Source organism: Myotis nattereri, assembly GCF_964212035.1.
Source record: "Myotis nattereri genome assembly, chromosome: 1".
In the NCBI taxonomy this organism is placed as follows: Eukaryota; Metazoa; Chordata; class Mammalia; order Chiroptera; family Vespertilionidae; genus Myotis; species Myotis nattereri.
The window spans coordinates 45,047,415-45,074,226 of record NC_138075.1 but is presented as its reverse complement, the minus strand read 5'-3'; the positions used below and the strand labels follow the sequence as shown (position 1 = coordinate 45,074,226).

Here is a 26,812-nt window from a genome sequence, read left to right as displayed (position 1 = left end):
GAAGCAGGCGGTCAGGGTTCAATTCCTGGTCAGGGCACATGCTCGGGTTGTGGGCTCAATCCCCTGTGTGGGGTGTGCAGGAGGCGGCCAATCAATAATTCTCTCTCATCATTGATGTTTCTCTCTCCCTTCCTCTCTGAAACCAATAAAGATACAATTTTTAAAAAAACACAGCACTTATGATACCAAATAAGAGTGGGAGCAACCGACATGTCCAATCATGGGCAACTGGTTGAGTAAATTCTAATAGATCCGTGTGACAGAATGCTCCGCAGTTTTTCAAAATAAGGTAGTAAATGCATATTTATCGACACAGAAAGATGTTCACAATATATTTAATGAAAAAGCCGTTGGCTGCGTCTGATTATTTCTAGTTACTGGTTGTTGTTTGTCTTCATCGTGGTTCAGAGCAAGGGCTGTCCAGCAAGGCCGCCCGAGCAAGGCCACGCCTAGAGTCCCCTTCCCAAGTCTCAGAGTCCTCTTCCGGGGGAGGGATGATGACACCCACCAAGGGCAGTTGTCAAAATTGAGGTAACCTATTCCATGTAAAGTGCTGAGAGCAGGGCCTAGCACTCCTAAGACTTTAACATGTGCGAGTCATTATTATTTTAAAAAACACCTTTATTGAGATAAAATTCGCATATCATACAATGCACCCATTTAAAAATGAAAAATTCAGTGGTGTTCCGTGTAGTTGGAGTTGTGCAAACATCACCACAGTCCATTTTAGAGCATTTTCATTACCCCAGAAACCAAACCCTTTCCCCTGCCTCTCCCCCAGCCCCTGGAAACCAGAAATCTACTTTCGGTCTCTGTGATTAGCTTATTGTTGGCATTTCCTAGAAATGGGGTCATGCAACATGGGGTCTTTCGTGACTTGCTCTTTCGCTTAGTATTGTGTTTTCAAAGGTCGTCCATACCATTTTCATTGCAGATAGCCTTTTTTCTTGATGTTACTAAAGGCCCAATGCACGAAATTTGTGCAAGGGGCTCGGCCCTCACAGCCCCGGCTTCGTCCGGAAGGTCGTCCGGAAGGTCGCCCGGCTGTCTGGTCTAATTAGCATATTACCCTTTTATTATTATAGATTATTAAAAATGTTTAATGTTTCTACAATGAAGACATGTTACTTTTGTAACAAAAACCACCACCACCAAACCCATCTCTCTTTAAGCTGGTTAGGTCAAAATGCCTGCGAGAGGGACAGCTTTCCCTCATTTCTCTAACTTTTATTTCATCCCTTCGATGTCAGAGTCAACAGCAGGCTGTTCCCAGAGGCTGGATTGTATATAATGTGCAGCGTGTTCCAGACGTGTGTGTGTCAGTCTGAGAGAGGGGAGGCTCCTGCTCCTCCTTTCACACGTCCGGTGCCTGACTGCGCAGCCGCACTGACAGGGCCTCAGAGCTCTCTCAGAGCCACTGCCTGGGGCCTCCACCCCAGAATCCACACTCCTCACCCTAGAGAGGCCCCACTCTGCTTTCACCTCACATGGTTTTCTTTTTCTCTTTAAAATATTTTTTAAATCGAGATGTCACTTTGATATAGTATACTGTATTCATTTTAAATGTAAAATTAAGCCTGCCAATATATTAAAAACGATGTAAAGGCAGCTAATCTCTCTGCCATAGAACTAGATTTTCATTTTGGCACACCACTCTTGTGTGGCTGTCCATACGCACGTCTGCTTTTAAACACAAGTGCAATTATAGCAGACCAACAGTTTTCCAACTCCAGTATGATCGTTTAGGTCAGTGGTTGGCAAACTGCGGCTAGCGAGCCACATGCGGCTCTTTGGCCCCTTCAGTGTGGCTCTTCCACAAAACACCAACCTCTGCGCATGGGCCACGAAGTTTCAATCGCACTGTACGTGCATGCCCACACGTGGTATTTTGTGGAAGAGCCACACTCAAGGGGCCAAAGAGCCGCATGTGGCTCATGAGCCACAGTTTGCCAACCACTGTCCCAGACAATAGGAAAGGGAAAACAATGCCCTTTATGCAAATATCCTATATATAAAAGCCTAATATGCTACATGTCCAGTCGTCTGGTCGGCTGTTCATCCAATCAAAGCGTAACATGCTAATGATATGCTAAGGCCGCTCAACCACTCGCTATGATGTACACTGACCACCAGGGGGCAGATGCTCCAACTGGTAGGTTAGCTTGCTGCTGGGGTCCAGCTGATCAGGATTGAGTGAGATGGGCTGGACACACCCTGGAACCGTCCTGCAGTCCCTCCCTGGCTGGCCAACCTCCCATGTTCCTCCCTGGCCCCGATCGTGCACTGGTGGGGTCCCTCAGCCTGGCCTGCACCCTCTCATAATCCAGGACCCCTCAGGGGATGTTGGAGAGCCGGTTTCGGCCTGATCCCATAGGCCAGGCCGAGGGACCCACTGGTGCATGAATTCGTGCACTGGGCCTTTAGTATACATATAAGATACAAAGACAAAAGCCTGGAACCTGGGGAGCAAACTCACATAACATGGACCCATTTTGCATAAACAAACAGGGCTGGACTAGTGTGTCCTGAACAAGACAGATCTCAGAGGTGCAGGCAGATGGAGACCTCTAACTCAGCACACCTGCATTTCAACAACACCTCTGCATACGGAGAGGGTGGCCAACACACCAGGACATACACAGATGGTAAAACCAAACACACACACACACACACACACACACACAGCCATAACCAGGCACTAACCTGACCCCCAATTCCCAGACCTGCAATTTCTGAACTCTGGGAAGGAGCTCCTGCAGGAGCACCCAAAATAGCTCCGAGATCCCCACTCTGGGCTCCAGCTGCCTGCCCACAGGCCCAGCCTGCCTTCCCCCTGGACCTGGGCCTTGGTCTGCACAGAGCCGTGGAATCCCTCACCCCAAGTCAGTTCCCGGGCCCAAATCTCCCCAAGTCAGACCCGTTCCTTCTCAGTACCTTCCTTGGACAGCGCCCATACCAGCTCCTCTGTCACAGCCCACTGCTCCCAGGGACTATCATTGACAACGGGAACCCTGCTGGGGCCTCTGGAGACAGAAAGGCCCAGGCTGGGCTGGCAAAAATCCAGTTTGGACAGCAGCCACCGAACTCCCTGCCTCTCTGGTCCCTATTCTAGGTACCGCCTATAAATGGGATATACAGTATCTGTTTTGTCGTCGTTGTTTTGTAACTGGCTTATTTCACTGAGCACAGTGTCTTCAGGATTCATCCATGGTGTAGTATGTTGTTGTTGTGAAGCAGCAACCATCGTGGGGTGACTGAGAACTTCAAACACGACCTGACCCTGATCCCTGGCCCAGAGCCTGCGCCGAGCAGACCCACACATGGCATGAGTCCTCAGGCCCTCAGTTCCGTGAGCTAGTGAGGTGGGGCACGTGCTCCTAGGGGTTGCCCTGAGGCAGGCATTGCCAATAAATCTGACTGGGTTCTCCACATGTGGGATAGCATGGTGCCTGGGTTGGAAGGTGCTGGAAACCAAGGGCTCTGTCTTTTGAGCAAACTAGAGAACAATGAGTGCATTGACCACCGTGTGTTGAACACTTTGGACTATTGCAGCTCTGGAGCGGAGGGCGAAGTTAATCATACCCCTCAGGGTGCAGACTTCATCACAAAGCCAGGAATTCACCATTTCCCCCTTCCCCTCATCCCCATTCCCATTCACCCATCCTCAAGCACCTACTCTATTGCGTTCAATATGGTGTTTCTATGTATTTTTATTGTGGTAAAATATAACATAAAGCTTACCATTTTAACCATTTTTAAATGTACACTTTTGTGGCATCAAGCAGATTCATGTTGTTGTACAATTATCACCACCATCCATCTCCAGAACGTATTCATCTCCCCATCAGAAACTCCGTACCCACTAAACACCAACTCCCCATTCCTCCCTCCCCAGCCCCTGGCAGCCACCATTCCACTTTCTGTCTCTATGAATTTGAGGATTCTAGGTGCCTCCTATGAACGGCACACACAGTATTTGTTTTGTTGTTGTTGTTTTGTAACTGGCATATTTCACTTAGCACAATGTCTCCAAGATCCACCCATGGTGTAGCATGTGACAGGACTTCCTTCTTTCTCAGGCTGAATAAAATCCCATTGGCTGTATGTACCGCATTTTGTTGATCCATTCATCCATCAGTAGACACGTGGGTTGCTTCCACCTTTTGGCTATCATGAATAATGCTGCGATGAACATAGATGTGCAGACCTGTGTTTGAGCCCTTGCTTTTGCTTCTCTCGGGTATAGATCCAGAAGCAGAATTGCTGGTAATTCAATGTTTAATTTTCTGATGAACCACCATATCATTTTCCACAGTGGCTGCATCATTTTACAGTCCCACCAGCAAACAATGCACAAGGGTTCTAATTTCTCCACATACTCACCAACACTTTTTCTTTCTTTCTTTCTTTCCTTTTTTCTTTCTTTCTTTCTTTCATTAATCCTCACCCAAGGATATTTTTTCCATCGATTTTTTTTTTTTTTTAGAGTGAGTGGGAGGGAGGGAGAAAGGAAGGGGGAGAGACAGGTTGCCTCCTGCACACAACCCCATTCAGGGCCAGGGGTCAAACCTGCAACTCAGGCACATTTCCTTGACCAGGAAGCAAACCTGAAACCCTACTGTGTGCAGGCTGACGCTCTAACCACTGAGCACACCGGAGCTATTTTCTGTTATTTTGTTGTTTAATCCCCAGATCTCTCTTAGGCTCCTTACTTCCAGAGGGTAAATCGCATCTCCATACTGCAAGTCACCTCCCTTTACCAGATGTCACTTTATGTCTGTGTCATATGAAGACAGAAGAATTTTAATGCCCTTTCTAGATTTACCACCTGTTGATGAAACACCTTTAGCTAAAGGAAAAATAACTGGAATTGAAATCAGGTGTTTCCTTTCTTCCAGTGTTCCACCTGGGAGTCACTCCAAACACATGCAAACCCTTTGGCAAGTCCACTTGCATAGTTCCTTCCTGGTAGGACTAACCCCAGGGAAACGGAGTCGCTGCCTCTGGTCCCAGCCCACCTCTCTTGAACTTTGCACTTACCAGGATGAAAAATTAACAGGGCTAACGTTTTCCTTCCAAGGACAACCCCTGCAAAAGCTGGCCTGCCGGGGCCCCAGGAGACCAAGCACCAGAACAGAGTTCCTACCCCTCTGGAACAGCCTGCCCGCTCATCGCCATGTCAAGGGAGCATGCAGGGTCCTCCTGGCACCCGGAGGGATCCACTCCTCGCCCCCCTCACTGCTTTGGGAGACTGGGCTTATTCCCTCAAGTCTTCCCGTGGAGAAACTGAGGCCAAAGGAGAAAGAACTAGCCCAGAAATGCACGCATTGGACTCACACGTGGGCCCAGCACTGTTTTTCTGCAGGCACAGCTGTCCCTTTCACACGGATGCCAGCATTGGAAGGAAGTTCAGGAAAGCATGGCTAGTCACATAACTGGCTGCTGACTAGTTACTTCCTCCTCTCAGGAAAAGGAGAGGGCAAAAGGCGAGGCCCTTCCGATGGTATGACTGCAGAGGGTTAGGTATATGCCAGGCCCTTCCACGACATTTAATCCCCAGATCTCTCTTAGGCTCCTTCCCTCCACCGTGCAAATCGCATCCCTAGACCGGACATAGCTTCCGCCTGCGAAATGAGGGGCTTGCACTGGAGAACAATTTTAATGCTCTTTCTAGACTCACCACTCTGTACAATAAGAACCTTTCACCCTGTTCTTACGGCTGAGAGAACAGACGCTTAGTAGGGTGAAGGGAGGGAGAGAGCCAGGATTGAAAGTCACGTCAGTCATTGATGGAGCTTGAGGTCCGTTCACTCAGACCACCTCTCAACAGCTGGAACTGCCTGATTCGATTCAGGTGAAAATTAATGTGTTCCTGGGAGATGATGACTGCAAGGGCCCCTTTCTCCCAGGCACACACCTCCCATCCCTTTGAACTTCTCTTGGCTGTGAGCTCCTGGAGTTTAGGGACCTTCATTTTTCATGTCAGTGGTCCCAGAAACCAGTGTGTGTCTAACTGAACTGCGCTCCCTCATCTGAACCACTCTTCACGGCCTTCCCCTGGGCCCCAAGGCATGGTTCTCTTGCTTCACATTTGACTGTTGGCAAACCTTTTCACATTAGATTCCCACAACCATTTCACAGGTGAGCAAACATTTCTTGGAGTGTCACAATAGCACGCCTGTGTAAGGAACTTTTGTTTTGCAAAGAGATCTATCAATGATGTCATCTTTACCTTCCACAACTACCAGCTGGGTGCAGTGGCAAGCATGGGGACTGAGGCCTCACAAAGCGCTGGGTCCTGATCCCAGCTCTGCTGCTTGGGACCCTGAGTGAGTATCCTAATCTGTTACTGGGAGGCACAGCACATCTACCTCCAGGGCCATTGTGAAGATCACATCAGGGGGCAGCACTTGGGCTGCCTGGAGTGAAGAAAGCCATCCATCTGTTGACTGTGTTCCTTCCTTTGCTTTTGTGTTGAGGGCTGGGAAGAAGGGAGTGAAACCCAAGGCTACATTGGCTGCAGATTAGCCACAGGACCAGCCAGGAATGGGAACCAGGTCTGTAAGCCCCAGTTGGGATTCAGGGCTTCGCCTTTAAGGTCCATGCAGGCAGGGACTTAGAAGGACGGGAGGGGGGAGCCAGGGCTCTGCTGCAGCGGCAGCGGACTGGCCTGCGGGAGGCCATTCACTCTGACAAGGCAGGGACCCCTGCAGTTTCTAGGCTGACTTTGTGGATTCAGCCCAACCTCACAGGGCTTTGTAACTCCCTTGCCTGAAGGTTTGCAGATAACTTCTTTCTCACAATGGGGGTTTCCCGCTGTTAAAAACAAACAAAGGCCTTAGACACCAGGCAACAGGCCTGGTAGGGGCGGGGCAGCAGGAGAAAGGCCCTGGGGGCGGGGGTAACTAACTCCCGAAAGCAGTTGAAGGCTTTGTGGGTAGATGACCCTGAATTCTGCTTGTGGAGAGAAAAGCCCCAGAGTCCCCCAAACCCCAATGTTTCCTGGCTTCCCAAGGCTAACGTTTCAATACATAAGTTACCCTGGTGCTTCCCTTTGCCCCACTGTTTGCGAGGTCACAGCTTTGGAAACAAAGCTCTCCTATTTATTGGGCGTCGAATTGCGGATCTTTCTGTATCGTCAGATTCCAAACACCCTGTAATGCAATTTCCTCCCAAAGATAAATTCTAAAGCGCCCCCATTCATTCCTTCAAGGACTCAACAGATGTCTTTGAAGCCGGTTTTCTACCGGACACTCGTTCACAAGGCCCAAAGGACCCCTGCGGCAGCTACTGACTACCCAGGGAGTCACGGAGGTTCCCAGATGCCCACTTTTGAGAGCCCACTTCTCCCCCTCCCAGCCCCCGCCTTCGCATACAGTCTCGGGGCTTTCAGCCGGTGTGATCTCAGCGAGGAGAGAGAAGAAAAACAGCTCCCGGCCGCCGGCGCCCGCCGAGGCCCCGGACCGGGATCAGCGCGCGCGCGCGTCCAAGTGCGCGTCCCCACTTCCTGGGCCTCAGCCTTCGGTGCGCTCCCTCTCGGACCCGGGTCCTCCCAGGGGCGCACCGCCAGCCCCTGCAAACCTAACCCTGTCCGGCCCGCAACTCCAACTGAGCTTCCTCTCGCCTCTCCTTTCCCACGACTTCCTCCCGGCGCTCGCGGGACTCCGGTCGGGGCCGCGCGGGGTCCTGCGCGCTCCAGCCCGGGCCGCCGCTGTCCCGGTCGCCCACGTGGGCGTGCTCCGCGCCGGGCGGGGGAGGCCGAGCGCCCTCCCGGAGGCTGGGGGCGGGCAGGGCGCCCGCGGGAGGAGGTGGCGGGGCGCGGGGGAGGAGGCGGGGAGCCCCGGCGGCAAGGGGGCGGCGACAGCGCTTGGAAAGGGCGCTGCACACGGATTTGCATGAAACACAGACTGGGAACGGGCGGGAGCGGGAGCGGGAGCGCGGCGCACGGCCCAGACCGGCCCGGGGAGCGAGCGAGCGAGCGGTGAAAGAGCAGGGCAGCGGGGAGGCGAGGCAGCCAAGGCGGGGGAATCCGCGCCTCAAAGCGACCGAGGCGAGCAAAGTTTGGCGGGGGGTTGGACTTTCCTTCCTGGAGGCGGCACCCAAACAGCCAGCCCGTGCGGAAACCCAAACTTTCTTCTGCCACTCCGAGGCTCGCGGCCGCCTCCGCCCCGCGCTCGGGGCCTGCCGGACCCGGCGCCGCTGTCGCCCGCCCGCCCGCCTCCCGGGCCGCCCTTCGCTCCGCCGTGGGAGCCCCGCAGGCTGCAGCGCCGCGGCCCGGCCCGGAGCACCGGCAAGTTCGCCGAGAGTTGAGGCGAAGAAGTTTGGGCGGCCCCGGCCAGCTCCCCGCTGCGCCCCCGGCGTCCCGCCGCGCTCAGCCCCGCCGGGGGCGCCCCTCGGTGCCCGCGCGCCCTCCCCAGCCATGTCGTCCATCCTGCCCTTCACCCCCCCGATCGTGAAGCGCCTGCTGGGCTGGAAGAAGGGCGAGCAGAACGGGCAGGAGGAGAAGTGGTGCGAGAAGGCGGTCAAGAGTTTGGTCAAGAAGCTCAAGAAGACGGGGCAGCTGGACGAGCTGGAGAAGGCCATCACCACGCAGAACGTCAACACCAAGTGCATCACCATCCCCAGGTGGGGGCCCGAGCGGCCGGGGGGCGCGCCGGCCCAGCCTCCTGGCGCGGTGGGGCGGCCGGGTGGGGCTGGATCGGGAGGGATAGTGTGCGTGTCTGTGCGTGTGTGTGTGTGTGTGTGTGTGTGTGTGTGTAGGTGGGAGCGCGGGCGGAAAGGGGACCCCAAACAAAACCTCTCCGGGTTTGCAAAGATTCGAGCCTGGGCCTTCCACGCGGCACTCTCACTTTCAGACCTCACGTTCACTTTTCACCTCCCGGAAAGGGGGTGCTGCTCGAATGGGCCGCCCCCACTACGGGGAGCTGCGGGGCCCCAAGTTGAGGCCCGCTTTGTTCAGCTCGGCGGCTGGAGCCCCTCCCCCGCCGCCGCCCCCCGCCCCCGCGGCCCGCGCCCGTGGAGGTGGCGGTGGTGTTTCTCCCTTTCTTTTCTTCAGCACGGTCCCCCCACGTCTTTCCTCCTCAACAGGAATGCAGTCCGTACAGCTGGGGCCCGGTGATTGACAGATTCCTTCTCCCTTCTCTTTCTGCCGTCGGGATTAGCATTTTTATAGAGTATTTTTAGACTCGGTGATGCCAGCTCCCGCCCCCCCTCCGCACACGCTCACTTGGGGTGCAGTGCTGAGCTCCGACTTTCAAAGGAGAGAAATGGCCCAGAGTAGTGTTCCCCCATCGCCACCTCTCCCTTCCCCGCCCCCCATCGTTTCTTACTCGCCTTTCAGCCTGAGATTTCAGGCTGATGCAGAGCAGAGGGTGCTCAGGGCCAGCAGATAACACACACGCAGAGAGGGCCTCGCAGTGGCCCTTGCATTCCTGCAGAGCCCTCCTCCCCGAAGCGCTCTGCCATCTGTCCTGACGCCTTTACAATGCACGTTGCAATAGGCGGTCAGGGGGGAGCTCACAGATGGCTGGTAGAAGGGGTCAGTGACTTCTCTCCCATCCACAGGACTCCTCTTAGCTGAGCTGTGCCTCACTGGAAATTGGGGTGGAGGGGGGAGCACCCTGGCCTCCTGTCTCTCCCTCTCAGCCCCTCTAAAGTCTGACTGTGTACCAGGGAGTGTGTGTGCAGGCGTTCTTGGGGTCCCAGGCTGCAGAGGAATAAGAAGAGGGTCCCCAGGGCTTGAGCCCCACAGAGATGGCCATCCTTGCCCTTGGGCTAGGAGTGGACTCCATCCTTGGCCACCTGCTTGGAGCAGCTGTAGGAGAGCTGCCAGCCGTGTCAGGCAGGCACAAAGCAACATCTGTCCCGGCAGCCCAGGGCAGGCCTCCTCTGGAAATAAATGCCACATATGGTGGGAGCACTGACTTAAAAAATAATAATTTTTTTTTAACTGGGTGGATCCAGTCAATAAAGGGGGAGGGAAGGCAGTGTGCTGTCTGGGAAGGGCGCTCTGGGTGTGTGATCTGGAGCCAGAACTGACTTCAGAGGAGGTGGTGTGCTGTGATGGTCAGCGAGCCCTGGGTTCTGGTCCCAGCTCTGGTTCTTAATTCTTCGTTCTTCCTTTGGTGGGGGTGGGACGGGTGGGAGGATGAATGCGAGTCCCACTGCTCCCGCCAGGGGAGGGGATTGTTGGAAACCGGCCTTCGTAGCTGCCCAGGTGCATTGAGGACAAGGGCTTTCTGCCTTGAAACAGAAAACAAAAATGATATCAGTTATAAAACGAGCAGCTGTGCAAAGTGTCTTACAGTTCACCGAGCACTTTCACATGGTTTTACGAAATTAAAAAGAGAAAGTAACTCGTGGAAACCAGATAAGGCGGTTGGGCTTAAGATTTATCTCAGAGTTAATGTTGAGAAAATGTCCGAGGGGAGAGGTGGAAAGGCAGGTTGGAGTAGCCCTGGGACTCTGACCCACTGCGCTCTTTTTTTCTGCCTCCTGCTGCTGCTTACTTTGAAGGTTCTCAATACGTTTTTTTGTTGAATGCTCAAATACTGCAAACGGGGGGGTGGGGGGGGCATGGAGGGCAGGGCAGTGTGGATCTTTGTTGGGAGGGTTGCCAGTGTTCAGTCTTGGGCTGGTGACAGCTTGGAGGAGAGGCCTTGCGCTCCCCTGCCTCAGTAGAAGTTTGCCCTCTGGGGGAACACAGCCCTGGCCCCCTCTTTCCTCTTCCAGAGTTCTCTGCGGCCTGAGGTATATGAAGCTTTGGATGTTTCTGAGAGTTCAAGTTAAGTTGCTCCCTGGTCTGTCACCACTTTCTTAGGACTGGGACGTCTACCTGCCTGGCAAGGACCTACTGATAAGGCAGAGTTTTTTGTTGTGGATGTTTTGGTTTTTTTCCTCCATCTTTTCGCAGTGAGGGAAACCCAGTTGCTTGGGTGGATCCAGACAAGATGGATTTCCATCCCTGGATTCTGTGCCCACGCCTCTGGCTCACCTTGTCTCCCTTGGCAATAGCTGCTGCCGTTTTGGTCGTGGGCAGACAACTAAAGGCCAAGTCTCGGGGAGGTGGTTAGCTGGCCTCACGCTAGTGATACCGATGTGTCTGCTAAGCCCGTAGATTGTTGTGTTGCTTGTCAAATTGTCTGCACTCTCCACACTGCCTTTTATAAGTTACCCTCCTGTGTGTGAGAGGTGGGGCGCTGGGCACCCTCAAGTGTTCTGTGAGAGCTGGACCTTAGGGTTTAAGAAGCCCTCAGTCCCAGGAGGTTTTGACAAGCGTGTTTTGGCTAATCTGTGACTATGAGCAGCAACAGTAACATTTGGCAATTATAGCTGTATGTTAGGGCCTTCCAGACCACGTGCCTGCTTCTTTGTTCCACCAGCTCTAACCTGCCTCTGTGATCGGAAGAGCTGGAGTGATACAGGCTTATTGATATCAAGAATGTAAGAGAGCCCAGCGCCAAGGAAGTGGTGAGAGCTTGATTGAGGTACACCGACGTGGGCCATCAGGATACGCTGAGGTCTGGCAGGATGGGCAGGACGTAGACAAGTAGTATAACAGCATCTCACTCCTCACCTGCTTGAGTACCCGAGGAAAGCTTCAGGTGCCTACCTGGCCAGCTTGTAAGAATGGAGCCATACCATTTGCCTCTGAGGGATAGAGGAGGGGTGTGCAGGTTATGTCAGCAATCAGGAAGGAGACAGGCACACTTAGCACGCCTGTTCTGATGCATTCCAATAACCTGTGCCTCCCCCGACAGGATCCATGCCTTGTCACGGGTTTGGGGAGCTGGACCAAGCTTATTGGCTGGGTCTGTTTGGAAGGGAATTTGGGCTTTCTTGTATCAAAGCACCAAGTCCAGAGGAACATGGGGGAACTTCCTGATACACACTGACTCCTGCTTCTTTGTGCTTCTCTTTCAGCACAGCCTCCTCCTGTTACCTACCTGGACTTTCCCAGGCTACTCTCACCCTAGGGAAAGATCCTCGTCGTTAAAACTCCTCTCTCCGACTTCTGGGGACAGACCTATGGCTATGGCTGCTTGTTAACCTTGATTGGGAGAGTGACACACAAGGCTGGGAAGGGAAGGGGCCCACAGGACAACGAGTAGCTGACTATGGGGCTGGCTCAGAGCCCTGGTTGAACCCAGGATCAACTTGATGCTCCCTTGACATTTGGAGCCCTGGAACTTCTGTTGCGTTCAGGAGGTGAATGTTTGGGCCCATGCAGACAGCCCCTTGCTCACAGTTGCTAATTAAATGTTAGAGTTGGAGTTTGTTGATTCATGGTTATCTGTTGGCCCTGTCATGTCTGAGTCAGTATTCCAGGCAATGGGGGAGGATGCAGAGATAAATTTGAGATGGCCCCTGCCTGCGAGGGGCTTACACTTCAGTAAGGGAAACACCTGTAGGCGTTATTGGAGTGCCTAGCTGCTATTTTTTTCTTAGTCCCAGCCAAAGAAGAAATAGGTGTGGAGTGGAATTATTTCTTTTGGGGGGGGGGGCGGGGGGGGAACCTATACTGAGTCTTTTAAATACTGTAGAAGTCACTCTGTTAGAAAACAAAATAATGACAGCCATCTCTTTTCTCTGGAAAGAAAGCCCAGAACTCAGGCCCGGGATCTTGCCATTTTAATACCTGGCTGGGACTTAAGAGTCCACTGGATGTCTCAGAGTCTTCATGTCTGCACCTGTAAAGTCAGGATGAGATAAGGCGTGTGAAGCGTTTTGTAAACCAGAGAGTTTGACAGACGTAAGTGCGATCTATGCTTAGCCTCTTGTGGGTGTCATTCATTCATTACAAAATTATTTAATCATTTATTAAATATCTACCATGATGAGCAAGGTCAGGCACCTGTTCTCAAGAAGCTCCTTGTGTAGAGTGGGAGACAGACTTGCCCAAAGGTACAGGGCAAGAGCTGCACCCAAGGGGTGTACAAGGTGCGGAGACATGGGGGGCAGGCCATTCATTCTGTGAGGAGGTGGGGAGGGGGGGCAGGGGTCAGTGTGCGGTGAACACCGAAAGGAGTACGGAAGTTATTCTCTGAAGGAAGTTTCTGGGCTGCGCTATGATCATGAGCACTTTACATGGTGATAGTTGCCTGCAAGAATGAGGCAGCGGATGACATCTTTACCTTCTGCTTTTGCTAAAGGGAGCTCTGCTGTGAATATGTTACCATGTGGCTTGCACCAAAGGGCTAGTGACCCCTGGACAGTCTTTAACTCCATCATTAAGCGTTTTCTCTTTGAAGTAAAAAGCAACTTAGTATTGCAAACCTGAAATTCAGGTTTCCGAGATGGGAACAGCGACCTTAGATATTTTAGCTCAGAATATAACAGAGAGTGTCAATAAAAAGTGGACACCTTGGAGAGGATTGTGGGTGCATAGCATTTCAGAGTTTTGGTGAAACCTGGGCTTTCATTTCTCTGCTTAACACTTGCTAAAAACAAATTATTTAAGCCTGAGTTTCTGTATGGAGGTAAGAGCTTTTACTAACATATTTTGAAAGGTCTTGGCAAGGATGTAAGGTTTTAAATGATGATTCTACTAATAGAAAAAAGTCAGTGAATACAGTAGTCACTTAGTTCTGATAAGGAAAGCAAAAAGCAGATGAAATTGAGAGAATTTGGCTCAAGCTTATCACATTCAAAAATCCAATTAAAATGAGTTCTTTGAAAAATAAATATTGGTTTTAATGACATAAACTTGTAATTGCTGTATTATTACCATGGAAGTAAAATTAACATGATTTAATGGACTGAGCGACCATCAATTTTCACTTGTTAATTTTTAGGAGATTTTAATGCCATTTGATACACAATACAGCCATTACTCTGCATGCGCTCCTTTAAGAAATAGATAGAACCAAGCAGTGCTTGCTTTGAAAATTGCAATCAGCCCAGCCGTTGTTGCTCAGTGGTTGAGCGTTGAACTGTGAACCAGGAGGTCATGGTTCAATTCCCGGTCAGGGCACATGCCTGGGTTTCGGGTTTGATTCCCCAGTAGGGGGCCTGCAGGAGGCAGCCGATCAATGATTCTCTCTCATCATTGATGTTTCTATCTCTCTCTGCCTCTCCATTCCTTTCTAATATTAATTTAAAATTTTTAAAAAGTTTAAATCAGACATTATTCCCATTACCCACCTTATTCTCCCACCTGTTTTGTCCTCCTCCCCCCAGCTTTCTGTACTTATGTTCCCTAAGGTGGAATGCTGCTTTCTCAATGAACCAGGCTCGAATAGGCCTGGTTAACATTTGTCCTTATCTCCTTTGAAATGTTGACCTATTTTTAAAAATCAACCTACCCCCTTCCCCAGATCCACACCTGGTAGTTTTGGTTGTCTGGGGAGAGAAGTGCTCATGAGGGCAGCCTGCTGGGCATGCAGGGGGCTGGGAGGGGGACCCGCCCTCTGCAGACACCATGGTTGGTGCACCCTTGGATGGGACTAGCTCCTCCCCACCGAGGGCCGGGAATCATCTCTTGACCACGGACAGATTCCCGGCCAGAAGCCTTCCATCTCCAAGCACAATGGTTCCTGTAAACAGCTGGAAGCTGCCATTTTTAACCCCACCCTGCAGAAGTTTGGTTTCTAATTTTACTCTAGTCCAAGTTTTAGAACAAAGATTCCAGGAGAGCCTGTCCACTTCATTTCCCCCAGGGCACCCAAACGCAGTGCTAGGCAGCAGAGACAGACCGGAGGAAGGCAGCCACGTCCGTGCCCTCCTGTAGCTTCTAGTCCACTGGCAGCCAACGCGGGTTCTGTGTAGTGGAAATAACGGGGGGTGTGCTCACTGTAGTTAATGTGTGAGTACTGTTTTCTTGATGTCAGAGAGCCAAATCCCCCCAGCGCTGCCGTTTATTGACTCCTGGTGAGGGTAAGAGACGTGTGTGTGTGTGTGTGTGTGTGTGTGTAACATTACCCTTTGTTTGGACTTAATTAACAGTTTTAGAAATAACAAATCTATAGTACAAGTCCCACTATCTGCTGTTGATTATCCGGGCCTCTGAGGAAACAGCAGCCTGCCCAGTGCGCGCCGCTGCGGGACGTTTGGACAGAGAGACTCGGTTTAAGAGGAAGACACAGGAGCAGCCTGTTAATGAAGAGGGCCGGCTAATTCTGGACGAGGTTAAGGTTTGTTTAGCAGGCCTTTCCTCTCCATAGATGCTGTCAAAGAAATCCTAGTTATAAAGAAGGCTCGGGGGGTCATTTGGAAGGCAGGAGTCGGCAGACCTGGGTAGGTTCTAGACTTAGTTCTCTTTCTCATGATCTGTGTGGCCTGGGCAAGGCACCTCCTATCTCTGGGCCTCGGATGTGCTCAGCTGGAAAATAGGCTGGATCAGTTCCGTCGGAGCCTTTCTAACCCTAAAGCGGCTTCCAAGCGAGCCTCTGAGAAGCTCCCCTGGCACAAATCCAGTTGATCATGGAACCACAAATCTTCCTTAATGGTTTATGTCCTAAGACCCCACCAGTCTGGTGCCAATCCATTTATATAAATTCAAAACAATAAAGCTATAACGCAGATGCCAATCCATTTGTATAAATGAAAGTCATAAAACTGTAATTCAGTCTTTAATTTTGGTCATCCTCCCTCTCCACCCCCCCCCCCCCCACACACACACACACACACCACCACCACACTCCTCCACGCCTCTCCCTTACCTTGTGAGTCAGAATCAATGAAATTTAACTACAAAGGAATATAAAAATAGCCGAACCCTAGGATAAAGATGTGGAGGCTGTGTGTCTTTAGATGCAGTGAGCAGTTTTTCTTCTTTGTTGCTATTTTTGGCTATTCTCAGAGCAGGAAGTTTACTTAAACTAATGACCACAAATGCCTAAAAATGTAAGAGGTAGGCATTATAGAGGATACCTGTGGAAAATGTTTGCTCATATGTCAGAGTTTACCCAGAAAGCTTCCTTTTTTTTAAATTTTCTGGCATCTATATAAGGAACGGCCGCACTTGATTGCGTAAGCATGTGCCTTTTGTTAGGCCGCATGGAGGTGACAAGTTTAAACCCCAGCTAGGAAATGAAAAGTGCGTTTCTCCGGAAATAGTCCCTTTTCTGTGTCACATGGCTTTCCCCCACGTACATCGGGCGAGTTTTGCTCCCGCTGCTTTGCTTTGCGGGGGGCGGGGCGGGGGGGTGGTTGAGAATGAGAGTGCTGTTTAAGAAACATGGGGACAGGGTTTGCCTTTGAGACCTTCAGAGGCCCCGACCTGCTCACCTCTGCCGCTGGGTGTTGCATCACAAACGGCCAGGCCAAGTTGTAGCTCTGAGGTGTCACCCGTTTTCTCTCTTCAACGGGGCTTTTGAAAATAGTAATGCTTTTTGGGTGTGTGTTTTTTAAAGGTCTGTTTTTATGCTGTCACAGCTCAAAAATGCCAAAAGGCATTTTTTCCTTAAAAAATCACCTCTGGGCTAAGCCCAAATGTGGAGTAATGGATCCAGAAAGGACTTTTTGAGTAGTTACAAGTGGCTGAAAGCAGGCGCTGAGGATGGAAATTGGGTTTTTCTCTCGGCTTCCTGTCGCCCCCATGCTAAACCTGCCCTTCGCCTCACTGCGCGCAGGCTCACCGGCAGCCTTACTTCTCGCTGTGCCCGGGAGGGCAGAGGAAGTTCGTTCGTTCTGCTGCCCTTCACGTGTTGTGTGTTGCCGTTCATCTGTACCCAAACAGATTCTTACAGTAACACCTGGGGAGCAGAGGTGGGGGGCCGGGTGGACAGCAAGAGCTCAGTCATGAGGAAAGAGCAGAGGGCTCTGAAATCTGACAGACCTGGGTTTGAGCCTGCCCGTGGGCTGGCACTTGGGGTTCACTTGCTTCAATTTATTGAGCCCTAGTTCCTTCCTCTGTAAAATACGGGGATGGGAACACCTACTTCATGTCAATCAACCCAAATGAGATAAGATAGATCCAGCACTTAGGAGGTGCTCAGTAAACACTCATTTTCCCTCTCAAGGGGGGAGTTTGACTGATGGTGTCAATCAATTCCAATAGGGGACCGCCCTCCTTCCTCACCCCCCTAACCCCTTGCTCTCAGAGCTCACCATTTGGAGAACCTTGGTTATGTAGTAACAGAATCTGTCATCAACCCATCACACCAAGAGCGCACAACCATGCCACTTGCTCGTTGGGGGCTCGGCAGGCTACTGAAAGAGAAACAATTCCCCTTCTTAGGTGGCTCTGCCCTTCCCTCTCCCCTTCTCTATCGCCAGCTTTAAAATTGTTTGGCTGTCTAAAAATAATAGTATTGAAAACAAACTTTGATGAATCAGTGCCCCTGGGTGGGGGATGGGAAGATCCTGAAGAAGAAACGCTGTGACTCATGCCCTGGTCACCGATAGCCTGCCCGTAAGTGTGCGGAGCGGGTGATGTTTACTGTTGCTGCTGTGTTTTGTGGCCCGGCTGCAAGGCAGCTCCGGCTTTCCCTGAAGCACCACCTTACCCGTGGGCTTGGCTGGCAAGCGAGAATGGGCAGCGCCAGAAACTCGGGGCTCTGCTATAACCGAGACGTGGACAATGGTCCCTTGTCTGCCCTTAGCGCCTGCAAGAGGGGACGCGGGCTGAGAGGCCCTGCTGTGGTCCTCCCCGGGCTGCGCTGCTTTTCTGGGGGCAGAGCTGTGAGGCCAAGGGGTGGCCCTTCCAGAGCCTCGCTTCCTCCTCTCAGACCACACTGGGTCCTGACCCTTAGTTCCCTGCCCCAGGGGTCTGGCGCCTGCTTCCCAGTCCTGTGTGGCCTCTCTCCCAGGCCCATCTGCCTGAGGGAAGGTTGCCCTGACCGCGGACAGTGTGCGCGCCGTGGGCTGACCAGGGCTACGAGGCGCGGGGGAATCAGATGGAACGTGGGCTTGTGGTGTCTGCGTGGGTGTGCAGGAAGCCCTTCTACGTGTGGGATGGCCCTGGGGGTGGGCGGGCACTCGGGGTCTGCTGTCCCTGGGGGTCCACGTTCTATTGTGCCACCAAGAGTCAGAGAATTCCAAACCTCGCCCCGCTATCTTTCAAGATGGGAGAATAGAACACATTCTATTGAACAGCTTGTTACCTGGCTTTCTACTATTTAAATGTGACATATGATGGGAGCCTTCACGTGTTCTCCGGTGCGAGGACTCACCCATGGCCCCCTCCCACATGGTTCTCTCAGCGTGGCAGCTGCGTGCGGACAGGATGGTGGGGACTCCCTGAGGAGTTGCTTTCCCTCTCCTTGAACCCGGCTCAGCGTGAATGCAGATGAGGGAGAAGGTGACACAGGCTGCAGCGGCCCGTCTGAGGTGGAGCGGAGAGCGGGACAACATCATGTGTTTGCTCGTTGGACACGGGCGTTGGGCACTGGCTGTATGCTGGGCTTCAGGAGGTGCAGATGCAGAACCGAAGTCCTGCCTCTCCACTGTGCGAAGGCAAAAAGGGACACAATGACCACAGTTACACTGGGCTCATGGGGAAAACCCTCCTAAAGTTTGAACGCAGTGTTGTTTGGGAGCCCAGGGAAAGAGCGGCTCTCTTTCTGGGTGAGTCAGAAGGATTCCCCCAGGAGGTAGGTTCAAGCAGGACCTTGAAGGATGGCTAGGAGTGCGAGTGGGGTGAAGGCTGCAGGGAGTGCTGGCCAGACAGAGCACGCAGGGCCTGGTGTCTGGGGCAGGCAGGGCAGCTCAGGGTGGCCAGAACGTGGGAGAGGGAGTGGCCAGAGAGGAGTTGGAGAAGGATGTTGCCAAGGGCTTTGGTTGGCCAAGCTTGGCGTTTGGACCTGGCCTCTCTGTTAGCGCCAGGAGATTTTAAAGCGGGGAGTGGCGTGGCCAAAGCCACTATTCTGTTCGTGTTTCATTTTCTCCCCCCACCCATGGCCGGTAACGGCGGGTTTTTCTGCCTGAGTTATCCAGGTCAGAGTCATAATCCCTGACACCACCATGTGGACAGCTTTAGGCGATGTCTGGACCAGGGTGAAAATAGCGTTTTGTTTGCTGTCAGGAGAGAAGACGAGTTGTACAGCCAGGAGGACTCTGGGAGCCCCAGTGCTCAGGTAATTAGCTCGTGAGTCACGCCAGCCTCTCGACATGGTTTCCTTGGGAAATTAAGCGAGTGTTGCTGGGCTCCATGCGGATGCCTGGTGTCCCCAGGCTGAGGCTTCTCCGTCGGACCTCAGCCTCCCAGGCAGGTCTTGGCCTCTCTCTGGGTCTCCCCTGTGCCTGGCACAGTGTCTCTCTGTGAAATGTCTCTGGTCACTGTTTTTCATTTCTTTTTTGATGAATATCTAGGCCAGGCTTCCCACTTCCAGACCACACTGCCATCAGCAAAAAGATCTAAATTCTCTCCTGCAGGCTCATCGAATGCGATAAGTATATTAAAAATACATGATATTTCTTAATAAGAGAGAAAAATAGTTTAAGTTGGTGGCATTCATTCATTTTATCACTGGGAGTAAACAGAAAATATATTGATCATTTAGAGATTGGGTACCATTAACCTTACCTGGTGTGAGTCAGCTTTTGCTGTTGTTGTTAATTTAAGTTTATAGGTTTTCAGAAGATCAAGTTTTGTGTCCTAATTCTAGTTCATGGGCCATTTTTGAAAATATTGATAGAGACCTGCTGCGAAAGGGGCATCACTCCACGGTAGAGAACGTTGGGTTTACGTCCGGGAGGCCCAAGTTCAACCCCCTGTTCCCACACTTACTGCTTTGGTGACTATAGACAAGTCACCCAACTCCTTTGAGCCTCTCTTTCCCCACCCGTAAAGTGGGAAAAACAATACCTCCCTCGGTAGGATTATTGAAGTTTTCACTTGGATAAGCTATGCATTAAAAGCACTTTGCAGACTGTGAAGCATTCTGTAGTGCCCCCTCCTATTTCTTCATGAAGCACGACTCTAGGGTATTGCTAAAAACCGACAGAGAGGGAGTTAAATCTTCCAAGAGCACACCCAGGTTTTTACAGAGAAAAAATCATCAATGATGCAGAGAATTCAACAGGAGGGGGAACTCAGGGCGTGCACGGTCTGGGCTTGGTACCAGAAGCTTAGGTGAGCTGATGCTCTCTGCTGGGTCCGAGCCAGGATTTGGGTCAGTTGTGGTGACCTGTAGCAGATCACCTGAGCCCTCTCACCTGGTGATCCTGGTACGTGTGACATGGACCAGGTGCCAACTGTATGCCGGACACCACGGTGGGCCAGCGACCAACTTCTTCAGCCATCACAGGCTCTGGGAAGAGGAGCCGCCCTGTTGATGGGGAAGGAGATCAAGGCTTTGAGGCATCAACTCTGGTTGTCTGCCCCCAGGTTTCCCAGGAAAGGACTCCCATTCTCATCCTCGTGACGTCTCAAGATAACAGGATGGAGCTGGGTTTGCCTCGGAAGCTCTTTCTAGAATCTAGGGTGACTGTGTAATTAACTGAACAAACCAGGACAATTGGAAGAGTGAAGTGGGCACTGCTGTTATTAATTATGGCCAGAAAATTGGCATCCACCTAGCTGCCCAGACAAACGGGGGTCAACAGTCACCCTAAGTCACCCCACTTCTGTGCCAGGGATCACGATACCTGACCAAGGTAACTGGCAGGATTAGACCAGCCAGTTCATATGCCACTGATAAAGTATAAGGGCCTGTCAGGATTATGTACTGCTACTCTCAGTGAAATTAATTGCCTAAGGTTCTTCAGCAAGTTGGCAGCATAGTATTTTAAAGCTGGAAGAGACCTTAGAGATAATCTAACATAGTCCAGTTAGCACTAGCGCTTTCTTAACTGGAGTACCAGTTAGGGAACATTTGGCTGTGCTGACGGAAACCCTGAAGGGAAGTGGGCAGAGGTGACAGGTGGAGGTGGCGTGTGTCCGGGGGTGCGGGGCTGCCGGGCTGCCGGTGAGGGCATGGTAGGCCCTTCGACTGCCTCTAGAATGTCTGCATCCTCACCGATCCATGTCCCTTCCAAACCCGGGAGGTGGCACTGGGCCCAGTGTAACTTAATGATATCTAGTGGCCGGGAGCAGGGACTTCTGTGAGCTGACCTCTCCTGCTCCCCTGCTCCAGTTTAGCTGAGGCCTCAGCGATCCCACTGGCTGGGAGCTGGTGGGAGTTAGCGGATCATCCTCTGCTGAAGAATCTTGGAAGGCGTTGAGGAAGGAATTAAAAATAACAGCAAGCTGCCTTTTCTCTCTCTTTGTGGTAAGTGCATGGAATGTGCCAGGGCCTCCGTGGAGCACGTGGCCCCAAATAACCCCCTGCCAGCAGAGTTCTCTGTCGGAGACGTGGGGAGACTCGCTGTGGCACTCCTGCTTGATGCTCTCAGCCTCACCCTTCTTCTCTTGCCCCAGATGATTTGTTGGAGGCTGGAGAGGGACTCTAACTCTGCGCCCTCCAACCACACTGTTACCGTGGGTTAGGCCCTGTCTGATGAGCTGCAGGGAGAGCAGCTGGTGTGACGGAGTGGACCGGTTACTGGCTGAGAAAAGCGAAATGTAAATTTAAACCGAACTTGGCACTTGCTTGGAGAACTTCAGCTGATCCTGTGGCGCTCTGGTCAGCATCCTTTGGGGCTGTGCCGTGTTCTATAAATAGAACGAAATGCATTCTCCCTACCACCCCATCCCTTTTTCTCACCACCCCCCTCCCCCCCCCCCCCCCCCCCCGCCCCAAGGAGGCATGTGAGTGGGTGAGTATGGGCAGGGAGTATTACTTATTTATGTTCCAGTTCATCAGATAGTCAGCATGGGAACTGGGCCCAGGGCTTCATGGAGATGACCAAGCCATCTTGTGGATGAGGCTGGAATCTGCTTTTGTGCCCAGAGTTCCCGTTCTTTCCACCACTGCCACCCTCTCCTCTGCACCAGAGGCCTAGGCCCCTCATGCCTGGGTACCGCAGTAAGCCAGTGGCCCCTTCCCTCTCTGATGCAGCCGATATTCTGTATCAGGAGCCGGACTCGCTGTCTTAGGATGCTTTCGGCTGCAAGTAACTTGAAATCCAACTAACAGCTTCCACAGTGTGGGGGCTTATTATCTCCCCTAAGAAGTCTGGGGACAGAAAGGTTTCAGGCATCAGCAAGGACGTGGGTGCCTCCTATCTTTCTGCTCCACCATCTTCTGCCTGATCCCTTTTTTTCTTCAGGTGTGACCCCTTATGGTCCAAGGCTGGCAGCAGCTGCTCCTGGCGATACCCTTTTTACTGAATTGCATGCAGGGGCAGAAAAGGCCCTGAGGGAGGGCGGGATGGGTAGGGGGCTCTTCACCCAGGAAGAAAACCGTTCCCAGAAACTCTTTGTATCTCATTGGTCACTTTTATGTCATATGCAGCTAATGGCTGAGAGAATGGATTGGAATAAGCCTCTTGAAGTCAAGGATGCAGGCTATTTCTTTGACACATTATGTTCTTAGTACTTAATACAGTGCCAGACCCTTAGGGAATTTTAAATAATATGTATTGATTGCTTGTTGATTTCCTTCTATGAGTAGACTTCTGAACACTTACCTGATGTCCTGCTAATTTCTGGTGGTAAACCAGTCAGAGACCAGTTCTTGCTCTCATGGAGTTCATCGCTGAGATGGAGAAACAATTTGGAGCATCTAGCAGGGTGGAGGAGAGCAGTCTCCCAGGGCAGCTCTGGGAGAGGGGGAAATGGGGGCTCTAGGACACAAATGGAGATGCCTGAAGATGACACATTTGTGACCTACGCCAGGTCCTTTCAGGCAGGTCAGCCGTCCGCCTCTACCCTCCACCAGTCTTGTTTTCCTGTTGACAAAATGAGTAAAGACTTGCCTCTGAGTAGGGAGTGGGGGCACAGTACAGAGCCAAGAGCCCCCTGCCCCCTGGGGAGGGTTTCTCAAGGTGCCTGTGGTAGTCTAGCTGCAATGCCATGTGCACTTCATTTGGATGTCTAGTGTCTTTCTGCATCTCTGGCTTTGGATCTACTGGAAACTCTCTCTGAAAGCTTATAGATGAGGAAATAAAATTTCTATACATGTTTGGTCATTAAAACCAACGTGCTGGCTGATGTATATAGTTTGTTGTCATCTTCTGCTGGAACTTTCTGCAGACATGAAATACCTTGGGGTGTTCCTGCCGCCGTCAGCTAATAGCTGACTTCGGGTCTGCACCTGCTTGTTCATTCCAGCTCAGAGCAAACAGAGCCTGTCCCAAGGCCTCGCGTTTCTTTTCCTATTGCTCCAGGAGCTGGGATCACTCAGGACCCCGGGGAACATCTCAAAGCCAATTAAAGATGTTTGTTTGAGGATTGCCTGTTTTCTTTGCTTGTTTGAGAGAGTTGCACTTTGGCTTTTATTGTTGAAAAAAGAGAACCTATCACCACCGCTGATTAAGGAGGTGAGGTTGGGGGCAGGGAGCAGCTTTGCACAGTTCAGTAAACATGTGGCCGCATCCTCCTGCCCTCTTTTGTGGTCCCCTCAGAGAGGCACCTTTGAACATGGCCTGGAAACAAGGCAGCTACTTTCCTTGAAAACTCTTGAGTTTCCAGGAGTGGTGGCCGGGTGAGCCCAGGCGTGAAACCGAACTAAGTTCCCCCAGTGTGAGGCCGGTTCTGTGTGATCAGCTTCAGTTCTGAAGTTAATGGCCCAAGTTCACCACTCACAGAGGGCGAGTCAGCGTGTGGGGACAGGCAGGCCCCGCAGCCATTCCAGGGTGCCCCCCACCCTTTGTTTAACCACGGCTGTGGGCCAGTGGTCTCAGATGTTTGTAAGAGGGAAGTGTGGTCATATTTCTATCTCTTTTGTGGGCTGCACGGTTGCCTTACTGGGGCGCATGTGGGAAGTGGTTACCGTCAGGAGGAGGTGAAATAACAGTACTCGCCAAGGGGCTTTGATCCAAGACTCTTTCTGAATATCATCTTTGGCCACTGTGTTTTTTATTTTTGCGTTTTGCCTATCGGCCTTAAGTTCAGGGATGAGAAAACTGAACCACGTGCCGGAGCTCGTTCTACCCAGCTGGGCTGAATCAGAATTGCAGTTCAAACCACACCCTCTCTCCCTGGGTGTCATTGTGGGGAGGACTTCCAGGCCTGTCGCCCTTCACAGCTGGAGACCCTCGGTTCCAGCTGCTCCCTGGGCATCAACACCGGCGCATCCCACCAACGCCTGGGACTGAACTTGTCCCACTTCTTCCGGTCCTCCTCCTCCGCTGGTCTTCATCTTCATCATCATCAGAACTCCCGGGTCCAGTCAGGTGTAGAATCAGCGAGTGAACACACAGATGTGCACACGAAGGAACTGAGACCTGGGCGTCCTATTGCCCAGTGAGGCCAGGCCCCATGGCCACTCTGCTGGAGGTTGGCCTTCTGACTTTGGGGGGAATCAGCTTGGTGTCTCCAGGTATCAGTCTTCGCCTCTACACAAGGACAAGCCCGAAGAGACTCTCAAAGGTCCCCATGAGCTCGAAGATGTCACAGCTCTTCCCTGCCCTCTCTTCCTCGGCTGCTTGCCTTTAGTTTTTGTCTTGATGCGCGTACTTTCCTGGAGGACAGATCTAAGTTGTTATCTGATGCCCTACTTTCAGAGGTGGCCCATTTCTTAATGACCTTATTCAGTGCTGTCATGGTTTAAATCACCAGATATTTACTAAGCATCCCTAGTTGCTGGTGGTAGTGAGGGGGCACCAGGCTCTGTGGGCCAGGAGCTGGACATGCGCTGCTGATTTGGACAGTCAGACATACTCCCGCCCGCCCAGAGCCTGTGTTGAAATGAGGCTCACCTGATGATCATCTGTCCCCTGTTCCCAGGCGTGGGGAAACCAGGCTGCAGGCAAAGAGGAATTCTCATGTAGCCTGAGGCACTGGTAGCTGTGCTCCGAGGCACCAGCTGCATTCCTGCGTTCCAACCTGGTGCCATAAAAATTCAGGAAGGAAGGGAACCGTGTTCACAGGTTGGTTAGAGATTTTGAAACCAACAATCAACCCTCTTATCCACGAGCAACTAAATCCACTGCTGGCTCCTGGTCTCTCAGGCCTGCCGCTCAACAGGCCACCCTTTCAAAACTCGGTAGACTCCCTCTGCTAAAGCTTCTCCCCTGAGCCTCAGCCAGCCAGCAGGTATCTTCTCTGGGGATTACCATTCAACCAGCTCAGGGACTGTGAAAGGGAAGAACCAACCATCTCCGCCTTCAGCTGGTTTAAGGCCATTGAGGAGATGGTGTCTCCAGAGATGGAGCAACTGGAGGGCGGCTGCTGCTTTTGTCGGGAACCTGTCCCCATGGGGGCTCCTCTCTGGTGTGCAGGAGGGAGAACGAGAGGTGGGAGCCCTGGGCCTGGCTCCCCATGAACCAGCTTTGTGACCCTGGGTGAGTCCCTTTGCCACCCGAGGCCCCTGGTTTCCTTTTCTACAAACGAAAGGCATTGGCTTGGCAGGATTTTCAAGTTTCTTCCGCCTTAAACGTTCTGATTCTCGAGCCTGCATTCAAAGAAATGACTGACCCTGTTACTCATTCAGGTAGTTTCAGGATCACTGTACTGTCACTCTGGGGGCTGGCGAAGGGGGCCTGCAGTTGAAGGCAGGATGGAAAGAGGTTTGAGGTTCAAGGTTAACGGTGGCAGCTTGAATCCTGTTTCCTAATGATTCACATCGGATGGTTGGGCTCACCGTAGAAGGTTCTTCACCCGGGCTGCTTATGAAAATTCTGATGCCCAGACCACACCTCAGAGCAGTTAATTCAGAATTTCTGTGGGTGGGGCCTGGGAAATCTGTATTTTTAAAGTTCCCCAGGTGATTCTGGTGTAGCCAGGATTGAGAGTCACAGCCCCAAATCTTATATAAAGCTGTGGTTCAGAGTTCGGGGCAACTGTTCTCGGGGGAAAAGTGATAGTGGTTAGTTTTTTTAAAAAAGGAAGACAAAAAGTGCATACACACCGAAAGGAAAAAAAAAAGTTCTGATGGTAGACGCGAGCGGACTTGGTCATCATAGCTGCCGTTGGGGAACGTTTCCCTGAGGTTTGGAGCCCCAGTTCGCTCCTATCTCTGGGGCAGTGGTTTCGCCACAACTCTGAAGTAGTGGAACCATCTGTAGCTGCTTATTTCTGCTCAGGAAACTCAGTACTGAGTCAGGGGTGGGGGGGTGGGGGGGGGTGGAGCGAAGGCAGGGGTAGAGTGGGAATGGATTAAACAGGCCATCACACTTTTTTTTTCTTCATGAAACTAAGTCAGAGGCCTTGGCCAACGCTGGCACCCCTCCGTGTCAGATCCTTGGCGATGCCCGGTGGAATCGAGGGGCTGTGAGAGTCCATAGGCTGTAGCACCTAAACACACTGTTTGTGCCCCATTATTTGGTGGCTCCCTGCGAGGAATCCATCCCCACAGCCCAAGAAACCTGATGGGGCACAGCTGTCCGGGTTAAACACTAAGGGGAAGGGCAGCAGAATTGGAAACCCTCTCAGGTGCAGGAGCAGGCATGGTGTGATGGTGGTAGGAACGCCACGCTGTGACATGAGCTGCAGGTGGGAAGAAAACCTGTCAAGGCCCATCAACCCGGAAGTGTTTCCCAGGTTTGGGGTGGGGCTTGAGGAGCCTTTAAAACGAGATGTAGACGTGAGATGCAGGGACAGACACGCTAGGATAGGTTGCTGGGTTTTTTTTCAGACGGGTGAGGAATCTGTCAGTTAACAAGTATTTGTGCAGCTGAGCGAGGCACTCAGAGAAATGGGCAATAGAGCCCCTGCCCTCCAGGAGCTGCCGGCCTCCCCGGGGGTTGCGTACACAAGTATGGGACAGCGGTAATGGAGATCTCTGTGCTGTGGTCGCGGGTGAGTACCTCGGGGTTCAGAAGGAGGGGCCGTGGGGGTGGGAGGGGACAAATGCATGGAGGAATGTAGGCCTGAGCTAGTGAGAGG

The 26,812-nt window shown here is 52.0% G+C and overlaps 1 protein-coding gene across 1 annotated transcript in view; it reads left to right on the top strand.

Annotated features, from left to right (window-relative positions):
- Window positions 1–8,419: 8,419 nt before the first annotated feature.
- Window positions 8,420–26,812, top strand: part of SMAD3 (SMAD family member 3) — a gene marked incomplete at its 5' end in the record, with an annotated part of 114,668 nt that continues 96,275 nt past the window's right edge. Inside the window, one exon of the mRNA XM_081113433.1 lies at window positions 8,420–8,625. Within this exon, the coding sequence (XP_080969559.1) occupies window positions 8,420–8,625 (206 nt within the window). The remainder of the gene's footprint in view (window positions 8,626–26,812) is intronic.